Source organism: Stegostoma tigrinum, chromosome 7 (genome assembly GCF_030684315.1).
Source record: "Stegostoma tigrinum isolate sSteTig4 chromosome 7, sSteTig4.hap1, whole genome shotgun sequence".
Classification (NCBI taxonomy): Eukaryota; Metazoa; Chordata; class Chondrichthyes; order Orectolobiformes; family Stegostomatidae; genus Stegostoma; species Stegostoma tigrinum.
The window spans coordinates 46,302,745-46,316,838 of record NC_081360.1 but is presented as its reverse complement, the minus strand read 5'-3'; the positions used below and the strand labels follow the sequence as shown (position 1 = coordinate 46,316,838).

Genomic DNA, 14,094 nt, shown 5'->3' with positions numbered 1-14,094 from the left:
ATTATTCTACCCTTGTTACATAGTTGGCTATTTAAGCATCTTTACAATCTAGCACCTGAGCTGCTACAGGTAGTCTAAATAGAACATCTGTTGTGGTTTTAGTTCAGTTATGGTTCCTCAGTTCCACCCATTCATTAGGTTTCCACTGGGTGCTTTTCCCTCATTACATCCTGCCTCACCATGGGAATGATTCGGTTTCTAACTCTACCTCCGGTAAACCTTATAACCTGGAATGTTTAGTTCTTACTCCTGACCATCCTACAGTCATTTCTCCATAACCATATCTTAGTTCCCAATTTGAATCTATGCTTGCAGTCATTAAAATTTGTTCCTTACACTCCATACATGTGTGTAAAGAACTTTAATTTTGACTGTATAGTCTATCCTGTCCTTCAGCATCTTTTTATTATTTCTCCCTCTTGGCTTACTCAATACACTATTCAATAGTCCCACCTTTTCCATTAAACAGGTTCAACCTATTGACCCCTACCCCCTCTGCACATTCAGACATGCAGCTCCATTCTCCTCTACCTACCATTCATCATACTAGTTTAAACCCTCACAAGTGGCAACAGCAAACCTCCCCTCAACGACACATATATCCTGCAGTTTAGGTGCAGCCTGTCCTTTGTGTACAGGTACCACCTGCCCTGGAAGAGATTCCAGGGAAAGCAGCCAATGTATATTCAAGTAGAGAGAGAACAATAATCAGAGCAATTACTGAGTTTTGGGAAAATCTTTAGACTCTGTAAATTTAGGAGAAATTAGTGAGCATTTAAAACACTTCGGTTAAAATGAAAGACAATGTCAGTACATTTAACACAGAGGTAAACCATACATTACAAATTCAATTAGAGTTCTGAAGTGACAACGAAGAGAGGGGGAATACAGTAGATTTATGTGAATAAAAACTAATACACATGGCCCCTCGAGGCTGCTCCATTACTCAGTGAGAACAAGGCCGGTCCTTTACATCAACTCTACTTTCCCTGCTCAATCTCCAAAATCCTCAGATACAAAGCGTGCTCAATCTTAGCCTTCAATGTTCTCAAAGACATAGACCCTTTGTCATTCAGAACAGAAACTTCCAAAGATTCACAACACTGAGTCAAGAAATTTCTAATTATCTTCATTCTAAGACGTCTGAGTCTATGCTCCTTAATGCTAGATTTTCCATTCAGGGGAAACAATTGTTTTATATTTACCAAGAAAAACCATCTCAGTTCCTTTGATGTTTCAATTCAACATTTTATTTTTCCAAACACTATCTGCTCAATCTCTCTTCATACCATAACCCTCTAATTTCAACAGCATGCCAATACAACCTCCCTGCACCTCCTGTAAGGCATGTATATTCTGTCCGTTATGAACCCAATCGATGGTAAAACTGAACAGGCCATATCGCTAGGAAACCCCAGCTTGATGGATCTCAAGTTTCATTTTTTAAATTGATTACTGTGGTCACTTAATTTGTAATGGATTCCCGCTTTCTCCCTGTGGCTGAAGGAAGGTTAATTAGTCTGTAATTCATTTTTCTTATATGCCTAGTGAAATTTGGAAGAAAACAGGTGCATCCACAATTTCTGCTGCCAACTGTTTTAGAAAGACAAAATGTGGACCTAAGCTTTTCAGTCCTTTAATTAGTGCAATTTGTTTTTCCTAATGTTAGTTATACTAGGTTCTTCATTCTTGCTTGACTTTTGATGTTCCAACGCTTCTGGTAGTACAGAAGAGTCTCATACCATGAAGATATATTACAAAAAAAACTTGCCTCTGTGTTACTTCTCATCATTATGCCCACGTCAGACTCTCAGGGGCACACTGTTGCTGATGTCTTCCTTTCTATGTGCTTGCAAAAGCTCTCACAAACTTTTACTTTGTGTCTTGCTAATTTACTCTCTTTCTATTTTCTCCTGACGCAATTATTTGTTTATCTTTAGTGGCTTTTCAAAAAGATGCAAAATTTTGTGCAAAAGGTTAAAACTCAATATAAAAGAGCCAGATTAGTCTATTTCAGCCCAACAAAAACAAAGCAATTCTGAGACGGTACAATGAAATTCATGTGCAAATTACCAGCTTTTCAAACCTACTAAATTCCACAATAGTTAATGTTGAATAGATATGCAGGTGCTTAGTTGTAGTATATCTGTAATAATTTAAAAAACTGAAAAATTACCACAAGACAAGACATTTTTGTTTCAAACTCAAGAACAGAAATTATGGAGATAAATGTACACTTCTATTCAATCCTAAAATATTTTAGCTTAAAAACTTACTTTAGCTTTCTTGGATTCTGGATCAAATCTCTCCAAAATTAGCTTAGCATTCTTGTACGTCTCCTTTTCCATAACCTCTTCAAGCTATGGGGAAAACATATTAGAGTTACACATCAAATTTTCGTCATACCTGCAACATTATACTAGTTTGAAATGGTAATACTTGTTATGATCTCAGCTGTTGGTATAGCCGGACAAATCAGCTCACAGAATAAAAACTGACTTGATAGAACATATGTTATTCTTACTTAGTTAATGTGTGGTTAGTCACCAAGGCATTTTCACATGAGGCTGCAGACTTTCTTTAACAACAGAATAATTTTGATCATACAAAGGAAATGTAAATAACAATGGGCTAAATCTTACATTTTTTGATTTTAAGTCATAGTTGCATTGGGTTTTTAGGGAGATTTCTCACTCTCTTACCAAATGCACCTCATCATATGTAACTGAAATGTGGTTGCAGACCATCCCCACCATAAGACCATAAGATGCTCCTAAGATGCTGCTTGGCCAGCTGTGTTCATCCATCCCCACACTTTGTTATCTTGGATTCTCTAGCATCTGCAGTTCCCATTATCTCTGCATGCAATACATCCCTCATTTGCCATTCCCAACACCGACACTTGAAACCATGAACCCTAGATATACTTTGCACTGCCTTCTTATCTACCTGGAACACCTCCCAACCTACAGCAAAAGTAACAATTGTGCCCCCAATTTAATATCTTGTAACAGCTGTTTGAGTCTCATTCCAGGAAGAAAGTAGCCCACAATCAAGCAAAAAGAATCTAGAAGGGTATGGGGATACCCAACATTGGGCCGCATATCCCTTACGAAGAGACAACTCTAATGCTGACCATGTCTAAACTCTGTAGTTGTATCGGTGACTGCCCTCAACTTACTAGAACCTCCTAAGTGAAGGACACTTTCCTTGATGCAACTGAGGGCTGTTGACAACCATGACAAGCTTTCTTGTGTCTATGATAAATGGCACCGCAGGGCAGGGATGTTGCGAGCACCCAGGTAAGCTCAGCGTAACAGCACAATGACAGCAAGCAAACAAGCCAATCCTTGAGCCAGATGTGTGACCATCAGTGCACAGCATCCCTACAGCAGCAATCCATAGTTGCCAGTGCAGCCGAGGTGCGTCACTGAAGTGCAGAAGCATGCTTTAAGTGATTCAGAGAGGTCTCATGAGGGTTGCTGGCATATGTCTGTGGATGAGTGGCCAGTGCCCATGAAGACCATGCCCGGAGATGCTGGTGCCTGGTATCAGCAAACAGTCTTTCTGTTGGATAAGGGCAAGCTGATGTCGTTGCTCTGACATGCATGTCAGGAACTCAACTTAATTGGCAAGTTGGAAAGCTGATTTTTATTAAGGCAAGTTGTGGCTTTAATAATGCATTTAACAAGCTATAACACATCCCTTAATCATATCTCACTGATGACTAGTGACAGTTTCACCTCACTGCTCAACAAGAACTTAAGATGTCGCAAAACACTCCGGATGTCCGACTAGGCCTTGCCAGATGGCTCATCTGGCTCTGCCACAAATCACTGCATAGCATACATCGTTTAGACCTCTGTAAGAGTCTGCCTAAATATCTAAACATTGAAAACAATTAGCAAAAACTAAATATGCCCAGCAAAACAAAGTTTCAACCCACTTAGAGGCACTATCCCTTACAGTGATTACACATCCAGAAAGATTACTCCCATTTCAAGTCATTAGGGCACAATTTAACCACTTTCAACATTTTCTTTGCCACGGGCTGTGGAGACAGTTTGCCAAGTCCTTTTCACATGTGCTGAATCAGACAGCCTAAACATTCTCAGTTCTAACAACCTTGAAAATTTCTAACCAAACTCTCCTAGTTTGAAAATTTCACTAATTAACCTTCTGCTGAGGTAACTTACTCCCTGAGCTGCCCTGAAATCCTTCTCTAGGGCAAACATAACTGTGGGGTTTAGAAGCCAGTGGTGTTTTCTGAACCGAAAAACTTAATTCAGAATTTAATTATTTTCAAAAGAGGTGCTCATCCCAAAATCTTCTAAACTGAAAACAAATTTAAGGGCCTGACATGTTTTAAACTGGCTTTTACTTGTCAGAGCACCTCTTTATAAAAAGAGGCATTTGTTGACACGAACCATGCACACTCATTGGGAAATGCATGGTCCCAAGCACTGATGAAAAACAAGTGCATATTAAATTGTGTCTACACCAATGGGCATTAGCAAAAAAAAAACTTCAATTCAAAATACCGAAGAAATGCACCAATAAGGTGGTTGGGTGCTGAGAGCTAACAAAATGAAAGCAATACTCTCAAATGTATGCAAAATAAAAACCAAAGATCAGCTGGAACCAAAAGTTCAGCTTTAACAGGAACACGGAGCAACTACCAACGAGGCCCGGTTACGAGCTGGGCTCTGGCTCAAAGGTGAGTGGACAGACAAACTGGCGTACTGAAATTCAGTATTGATGAAAAATACTAATTGTTGAGTCACAAAAGCTGCAAATTGATTTACCACAGCTCAGAAAATAACCGTTAACTAAACAGTAGCATACTAGATATGCTCCTGAACTAGAAATACAAAAATCAACCCCACATGGGATTATGGAATTTAAATCCATTTGACTGAATAAAAATCTGGACCTAAAAGCTGACCTTAATAATGTTGGCTACTTAACTATTTGATAATCAAAACCCATCTTGTTTGTTTAATATGAAAATAAGAACTGCTGACGTCGGAAGACCTGAAACAAAAACAGAAATAGCTTGAAAAACTCATTACGTCTGACAACATCCGTGGAGAGATTCTGTCAGACTGGCTGAGTTTCTCCAGCAATTTCTGTTCTGGTCTTGTTCATTAACATTTTTTTTTAGGACAAGGCCAAGCCATCAAAGATGTCATCACAATAACACAGGCTCTGGAATGAATGGTTCTGGAAGGCCACAACATTGACTTTGGACCCTAGGAAGTCTGATGATAACAACTCAACAGTGGCATAAAAGCTTAGTTCGTAATTGGGGCTATCACCCTTCCAGACTGATTCATTGATAAATTATTTATAATGAACGTCACTTGAAATACTCATGAAGGCAGCAATGGTACAGAATGTACTCTAGGTGGTGGATTCAATATTCATCTCAGAAGTGAATCTATAGTGTCACTACTGATCAGGCAGTTAGAGAATTGATGGACATAGTTAGCAGACTGGGGCTGCAGTAGGTAGAAGGAAAACCAACTCAAGGGAAAAGTCCACTTGAAATCACTATTCTCACAGTTGTGTCAAAACTGGCGGTGGTGAGGTAGAGTTGGTGCCATCACAATCCTCACTAAAGTAAATACGGTGGTTTCTGATGATGTCACTCAGAAGCACCATAGCGCTTTCGATCCTTCACCAGTGCTAACTATCAAATTGCAAACCGAACATCCAATACTAGGATTACTTCCAGTCAATATTGGAAACACTGATGACATCTCATATAATACACAAGCCAAAATTTGTTCTCCAGCTATAGACTTCCTGGCAAAAGTCAGATTCAGCTAGTTCATTCAAAATTGATGCCATATTTTACACAGAGAACAGTTCCTTACCCCATAATAGCATCATCACCATCTATTTCCACCTACATAACAAATCCCCAGATTAACCCCCATCACAACTCATCTGCTGATAACATCTCATTCATTTATCACCTCCAGACTGGATTATACTGTCAGCAGGTAGCCCACACTGTACCTCTCATAAACTTGAGGTCATCCTAAACTTTGCTGTTCGTGTCTTAAATCAAAGTAAAAATCTATTCTCCGGTCCCATATGATCAATGAACTATTCTGACGACTAGAAAACCAATAAATGTGTATTAAAATTCTCAGCTTGGTTTTAAACTCCCTATCTGGCATCTCCCCTCCCTTTCTTTGCAATCTCCTCCAGTTCCAAATACTTAATGATATTGAAATTTCTCCACTTCTGACCTTATGAGTAACTGCAATTTTAGGTGCTATGTCAAACACAAGAACAGAATTCAACTTACATTGAGTCCTACGTTCAAGGGTTAAGGGACAACTAAGATTAATAGATAAACATAGATGGCGACAGAAGTTACTGAAATTACACAACATACAAAAAAAGATAAATTTCTATCTGCGTGGTATTTTGACTGCTGCTATAGTAGAACGCAAACTATGCTGCTTCAGGGAAATTTAAAAAGAAATGCTAAGTCGTAAAATAATCCAAAATTCTCAAAGCTTGTTAATTGTACTCCGCATCTTCTTAGTGAAGAAATGTCAAATATTGCTAATTGTTTAAATATAATGAAGAGAATAATTACATGCACCTACTTCAATAATGGAATGTACAAAAATCTATCAGCAGTCATTATTGAAAGTTATTAGACATGACAGTAAATGACAGGCAATTCCTCAGATTTATTTCCTCATAGCACTTAATGCTATTAATTTTAAGAAGGTTGTTGGCAGAGTGCTTTAAGAAATAAAGTCTGTGTGCCAATTAACCGCTGTCAGCATTGATTTTAGATTATTTATTAGCAGAAGCAATTAGCTTGGTGCAAAGCACCGCAAAAGCTCAATAAAGGCAAGAAGGAGCAATGAAAGTCCTTTAATGACATATAAAGGCCAATATCTCATTTGCTTTACTGTTAATCTCAAACCATCAGCACAAAGAAAAAAATTGCAATTTTCTTACAAGGCGAAACAAAATTAACAAATTAAAAATAAACCCATTTCCTGCATGAGCACAAGCAAGAATCAACCATTTGAAAAGTGAACAAATTCAGTTTGATCTGTTTCAATTTATGCTGATTGGAATTAGTTTAGGGGAATACAGGTCCCAATGAGCTGACAAAATTTAAAATTAGTGCAGAGAAAGCAATAGAACATCTGCTAATAGAGCTTACGCAAAACAGAAAGGACTCAGTTTTAGGGAAAAAAAAAAGACAGATGGGGCAGAACTGGCAGTGCACATAGTCAAATCAGATCTGATTCTTTAAGAATGTGTTCACTGCTGTGGCAAAATAAACATTGGAATTTAGAATCCATATACAAAATGTGCAGGCAGCACAAACTGAACTCATTGGATTTCTGCCCTTAGTTGTCAATTGTAAATTAATATTTACTGGATTTAATCATAAGGATAGTAAACCTCATAAGATGATTGTAAAAGGGCATAACTGTACAAAATGATTGTCTGGAAAGGATAGACATCATAAATTCTATAAAATGCAGTTTTCACGATAACACTACTCAGTCACTCCGAATGTAAAAGAATGAGGAGAAACTTGGCTTGGTTAACAATAGATTTGCATGGTCAAAAATGATTTAATCTTTCCTGTTAAGAAAACTCGCTAAATATAATAGATTTAGAGCAGAACCAACAGTTTAAAACTTTACATTTGCGAAGAATTGTGGATCATCAACAGCAGAATTGCAATCTGCTACAATCTGTAACATACTAGGCCAACTAGGGGACCAACATTGGTTCAATGAAGGAAGTCAAAATGCACATCAGAAAAAAGCTTATCTAAAATTAAGATATAAATGTAGCAAGGTATAAGATAGAGCTATACACTTTTTAAAAAGGTTAAAGCAGCAAGCTATTAGCAACCCTACACCTAAAGGGATCAGATCAAAGCTCAGCAGTTCTGTTAAATCCAGCAAATAGTAATGGATAATTAAACACCTAGAGGGAGGTGTCTTCTCCAAAGAACATCCTGATATTCAATGAGGGAGCCCAGAACATCAGTGCAAAGGATAAGCAGATGTTCTATCCCTTTCTCTGCACTAATTTTAAATTTTGTCAGTTCATTGGGACCTGTATTCCCCGAAATGAATTCCAACCAGCATAAATAAAGGATAAAGTAACTCACACTGTTCACCACTTCCTGTGAACATAGGAAGAAAGAACATGACTAGGACATTCACCTCTTCAAGTCTACAAAATCATAGCTGATCTCTCCAAGGCCTCAATTCTTCTACTGTGCCAGCTCCTGAGTCCTCAATGCCTTGTATTCTCAAAACTCAACCCACCGCCACTTGGAATACTTTCAGAGATCTATCCCAGCAAGTTGAGGCTAGAGAATTCCAGACTTTCACTACCCTCAGAAGAAATTCTTTCACACCTCAGTTTTAAATGAATATCTCCTTATTCTGTAACTATGACTGACTAGTCCAAGATTCATCCATCTTTGCTAACTTTTTGCTTTTCATGCACAGAAAAAAAAGCCAGATCCCTCTGTTCTACACTCTTTTTGAAGCCTCTCTCCAGTTAAATAAAAGCCTGCTTTTGATTTATTTTCTACCATACTGCATGACCTCACACTTTCCTATCTCAAACACCAAGTTTTTGTCCACTCACACCACCTATCTCTATCCCTGACAGGCTCTTAATGTCCTCATCACAGCATGCCCTCCCGGCATTCACTGTTCTTGGGTTTTTTGTCACATCTTAATCTGGGCTTTCTTGGCCTACAAAGCGCAAACTTGGCTGCTCACTGGATAAACTCAGCAATCAGAAGTGCAAAAATACCTTCAAATAAGCTAAAGAAATAAACAAAAATTATGCCCACTTAAATTTCTCAAGACAACTTTCCAGTGCCTAACTGGATAATATCTGGCATTGTCCAAAAGATCTGTTTTCTATTAAACATTTTTAAGGACATTGAAAGCCATTAATTTTCTCCTACAAATTTGAGCACCTGTTGTTTATTTGGAAGTTTTAGATTTTGTTTTCACAACTCTACTGAAGTTGATCTTTAAGCTCTGGTGAGGAATTATAGCCAAGACGTTAAATTGACCTTTAATGAATGCTGGAATATAAACTTCGGACTCTGATATGCACAGAGGGGAAGATTGAATCTGGATGTTTTACTCCAGGAGATGGGCACAACCCTTATTCCAGATACTTACAGTGTGGCCTGTGGTCAGGCAGAGGTGAATGTGACAGAGCAAGACAAGTATGGGAATCCAAAAGATAGCTCTAGAGGAGTATCCGCCTTTGCACTTGTCCAGTAGGTTCCAGATTATAGCAAATTGTGGAGACTAGAGCAAGGATTGCAGGCAGGATGAGAAAAATGGATCACAGCACAGTGGTGCAGAGAACTGTTTGATTAGTGAAAGAATAAATGAATGTATCAGAGAAACTGAATCTTATTTAAATGGGAAATGACTGCAGAAAGCTACAGTACAGATGGGCTTGAGGATACTCATGCATAAGTCAAAAACTCATGCATAAGTCATCCAGGTTCAGCAGGTAATAGGGAAGGGAAATGAAATGTTGGATTTTATTTCAAAAGGAATCAAGTTTAAAGAGAGGTCTTGCCAAAACTATACAAGGCTCTAGCCAAACCACAGCTGAAACCATGAATAGTTTGGGCCTTTAATCTAAGGGACTGTCCAGGGACTGATTGACCCTGAATAAGATGCGAATGACTTATGAGGAGAGGTCGAATAGGCTGGGCCTGAACTCATTGGAGCTTAAAAGAATGAGGATGACCTTATTTAAATGTAAAAAATTCTTAAAGGCTTTGAGAGGGTAGGTGCAGACAGGTTGTTTCCATTTGTGGGATTGTCCAGGATAATAGGGCAGAATAAGGGATCACCTATTTAGGATAAGGAAAGGGAGGCAATTCTTCTCCACAGGGTAGCAAACATGTGGAATTCTTTATCACACAGGGCAACAGAGTTTGGGTCATTGAATATATTCAAGGTTGAGACAGATTTTTAATCAGCAAGGGAATCAAAATTTAAGGAGAAAAGGCAGGAAAGCAGAGGTTTGGAATATCAGGTGTCATTGAATGGTAGAACAGACTCAATAGGCTAAATGGCCTACTTCTGTTCCTATGTCTTGTGGCCTTAATAGCAATAAGTGACGACACAATTCCAGGAATCAATACAGTTCTCTATAGCAGAGAATGTCATGAGTTCTAAAAATCATTTCCCTACCTAGTGCCAGGGTTGAAGACACGCTTAGGATGATCAAGAGAAACTTGCAGTGGGAAAGGAAGGAAAGAATCGAGATTCTAACAAGGGCAATGCAGAAAGAAGGAGCTGTACCACTGAGACGGTCTTCATCTGAGCTGTGCTGGGACCAGTGTCTTATTAATAGGGGACAGAAACAATTAAAAAGAAAAGGACAAGGCAACAGTCTAAGGTAATGTACCAAATATTAATAAACCAAGTGTAATGGGAAGGCACACAGCATACAAACAGAAATGTACAACAGCAAATAAGGTCAGATTATACAAAAAGGGCAAAACAAAGTGATATTTATAGCAAGATGGATGAATGGATAGCAGAAACAAAAATAAACTGATTACCATTACAGGGGCACAGGTGCAAGACTAGCATGGCTCAAGTGCTCAAGCATACAGGACATTTCAGGAGGTCAAAAGGGAAGAAAAAGGAGGTTGGTAGCTCTATTAACAAAGCTTAAGCTCAGTACAAGAATCAGGAATTAGTTCAAATGAAAACAACAAATGCTGGAGATCACAGCAGGCCAGGCAGCATCCATGGGCAGATAGCAAGCTAACATTTCAAGTCTAGAAGAAGAGTCACCTAGACTCAAAACACTAGCTTGGTCTCTCCCCATGCATGCCACCTGACCTGCTGTGATCTCCAGCATTTGTTGTTTTCAGTGCAGCATCTGCAGTAATTTGCTCCTATATTGTGATCTTACATAAGAAAGCTGCAGTAATGATCATGGAAGATTTTAATCTTCACATAAACAGGACAAATCAAATTAGCAAAAGCAATCTGGAAGATGACAGTTTCTCAGAACAGCACCATCACCTCAACTTATCACAACTTGTATCAATGAATTACATGAAAGGAAAGAAGGCAAGTAGCCAAACTTGCAGATTGCACAAAACTAGGAAGGAAAGTATGCTGTTAAGAGTTGGCAAACATCTGGCAGACAGAGTATAATGTGAGAAAATATAAAACTGTCAACCTTGGCAGGAGAAATAAACATGTATATCTATCATCTAAACACAGAATGACTGCAGTATTCCAACAGAGATCAAGGTGCTCTATCGCACGAATTATAAAAGACTACTATGGGGTTACAGCAAGCAATTAAGGTGGCTAATGAAAAGTTGCCCTTCATTATGAGGAATTAAACAAAGTCAAGAATATTATGCCTCCGTTACACAAGGCATTAGTTAGACTACGTCTGAAATACTGTGGGCCATTTTGGTCTCCTAATTTAAGAAAGAATGAACAAACTCTATAACATTTAGCCAGACACTTTTCCCCAGGGCAGGATTGACTGCCACGAGGGGTCATTGTTTTAAGGTGTTAGGAGGAAGGTATAGAGGAGACGTCAGAGGGAGATTCTTCACCCAGAGAGTTGTGAGCGCATGGAATACTTTGCTTGTGGTAGTCGTGGAAGCAGAGTCATTAGTGACATTTAAGCGACTGCTGGACATGCACACGGACAGCAGTGAATTGAGGGGAATGTAGGTTAGGTTATTTTAATTTTGGATTAGGATTATTCCACAGCACAACATCGTGGGCCAAAGGGCCTGTACTGTGCTGTACTTTTCTACGTTGTATGATCTATTTACAGAGGTAGTTTATTAGACTGATACCTGGAATGAACAGGTTGTCTCATTACATGAGGTCAGGCAGAATGGGCTTGCTCCCACTGGAACTTAGAAGAGCGAGTAGTCGCTTGACCAAAATATATGAAATCACGAGTGTTCTTGACAAAATGGACATGGAAATAAAATCCAGAACTAGGGAACATCCTTTACAGGAGAGATGAAAGTATTTTTTTCTCTCAGAATATGGAGACAATTTGTAAATTTTTGCATCAGTGGTGTCACTGAACATTTTTACAAGTAGACATCGAAAGATACTCATTAGGCAAGGGAATCAAAATAAGATGGTAGATAGGAATGTGGAATTCAAAACACAAGCAGATCAGGTTTAATCTTATTAAGCAGCTTCATGTACTTGATGGGCTGAATGGTTTCTTGCTGCTCCTAATTCACACATTTGTAACAGATTCTGGGTCCTATTTTAGACCTGGTATTGGGCAATATGTAAAGATTAATTAAATAACTTACAGTAAAGGATCCTCTAAACAAGACAGTGATGATAATGCAATCTTCAATTCAATTTGAGAGTGAGAAACGTCAGCCTAATTAGTGCCCTAAACTCAAAAGTAGCCGATTGCAAGCGTATAAAAAGAGTTGGCTGAAGTGGGCTGGGTAAATAGGATAAGCGACAAAACAGGAGAGAAGTTGCGGCAGTCATTTAAGAGATAATTTTAATATTCAAAAAAAAATACACTTAATGAGAAAGAAAGTCTACAAGGAGAATGCACAATGTGAGGCAAACTATGGAAATTAAAAGTGGTACAAAACTGAAAGAAAAGGCCCTGCAAAGATTAATCTTAATCTTCTGGTCTCCTACTAAAGTCTTAGAAACCAGCAAATGATGATCTCAATCCACATGGACAAGGAGAACTAACACTTTGACTGGTACAACACAAAGATCCTGGGACAGGCTAGGCAGAGACAGGCATGAGAATTCCTAGAAGCATGGCACTCCACGAAGCATGCCAATAAACACATTGAACTCGACGCCATATACATTCCACTATGAAGAAAAACCAGAAGTGAGGCAATCCATCACAACGGACCCCAGAGTTTAAAAACCAGATGGTAAGACACACCAACTCTTCATTGGAGGCTGCACTGAGCATGTTACCAAGCATGGTAATGAAACGTCTGCGAAACAAGAAATCAGCTCAGCGAGCCAACCAACCTCAACATCCTCAACACCCACTCCTGAGCTACAAATCGACTCCAAAACCTTAGATGACTAAAAGAACAAACAGGAAGAAATTAGAAATCATGGGAAAACTTGCAAGATGTATAAAAACAGGTAGTGAAATCTTCAACATGTAGATAACAAGGAAATAAGCAGTTTAAGCAAGCATTAGTCCTTAGGAACCAAAGGGAATTAAAAATGGAAAACGTAGAAAGGTCAGAGGGTTTAAACAAGCATTTGGCATCTACCTTACAGAAGCTGACACAAAAAAAACCAAGCGTAACAATAAAAAAAAATTCAAAAAGCAGAAGGAAGGAAAACTTAAAATAATCCCTCGTAACTATGTCTCTTTTAATAAAAGGTTGACAAATCACTCGGACCAGATGACTTGTAGCATTATAGCAATCACTTCTTTTTAAGACCAATGTAGATGCATTGGTTTTAATTGTCAAAAACAACTTTAAATTCTGGAAAGGTGACAGTGATTAGGAAACCGCAAATGTTCCTGAAAGGAGGGAGACAGAAAGTACAAAGCATTAGGCTAGTTAGTCTAACATTGATCATTGGATCATAGTATTTTCCCATTATTAAAGAGATAGCAGCAAGACATTTTGGAAATCCTAACACAATCAAACAAAATCAGCACAATTTTGTAAAAGGCACATATTTGTTAAGAGCTCCTGAGGATGTATCAAACAGACAACTCAAAAGAGGAAGCAGTAGATGGAGCGCATTTGAATTTCCAAATGCATTCAATAATGTATCAAATAAAATGTTATTTCACACAATACGAACAATCTATGGTGCTGGGGTTATTTCCAAGCATTCACAGAAGACTGGCTAACTAACAGGAAATGGAGAATCGTAGAAGGTGGGTAAATAGGTCATTTTCATGATATCAGTTTGGAACTATTCAAGTGTTGCAAGGATCATTGCTTGTGTCTGTGCTATTTCTGATCTAAAATAACTTCTTTGATGAAGGGACAAACAGTATCTTAGCTAAATTTGCTGATGA

At 38.4% G+C, this 14,094-nt stretch overlaps 1 protein-coding gene across 2 annotated transcripts in view; it reads right to left on the bottom strand.

The window, feature by feature from the left end:
- The window catches only part of LOC125454171 (endoplasmic reticulum junction formation protein lunapark), a 70,964-nt gene that overhangs the window by 33,584 nt on the left and 23,286 nt on the right, over positions 1–14,094 (bottom strand). For both annotated transcript variants that reach the window (XM_048534659.2, XM_048534660.2), the window contains exon 7: positions 2,277–2,360. In XM_048534659.2, coding sequence (XP_048390616.1) covers positions 2,277–2,360 — 84 coding nt within the window. The remainder of the gene's footprint in view (positions 1–2,276; positions 2,361–14,094) is intronic.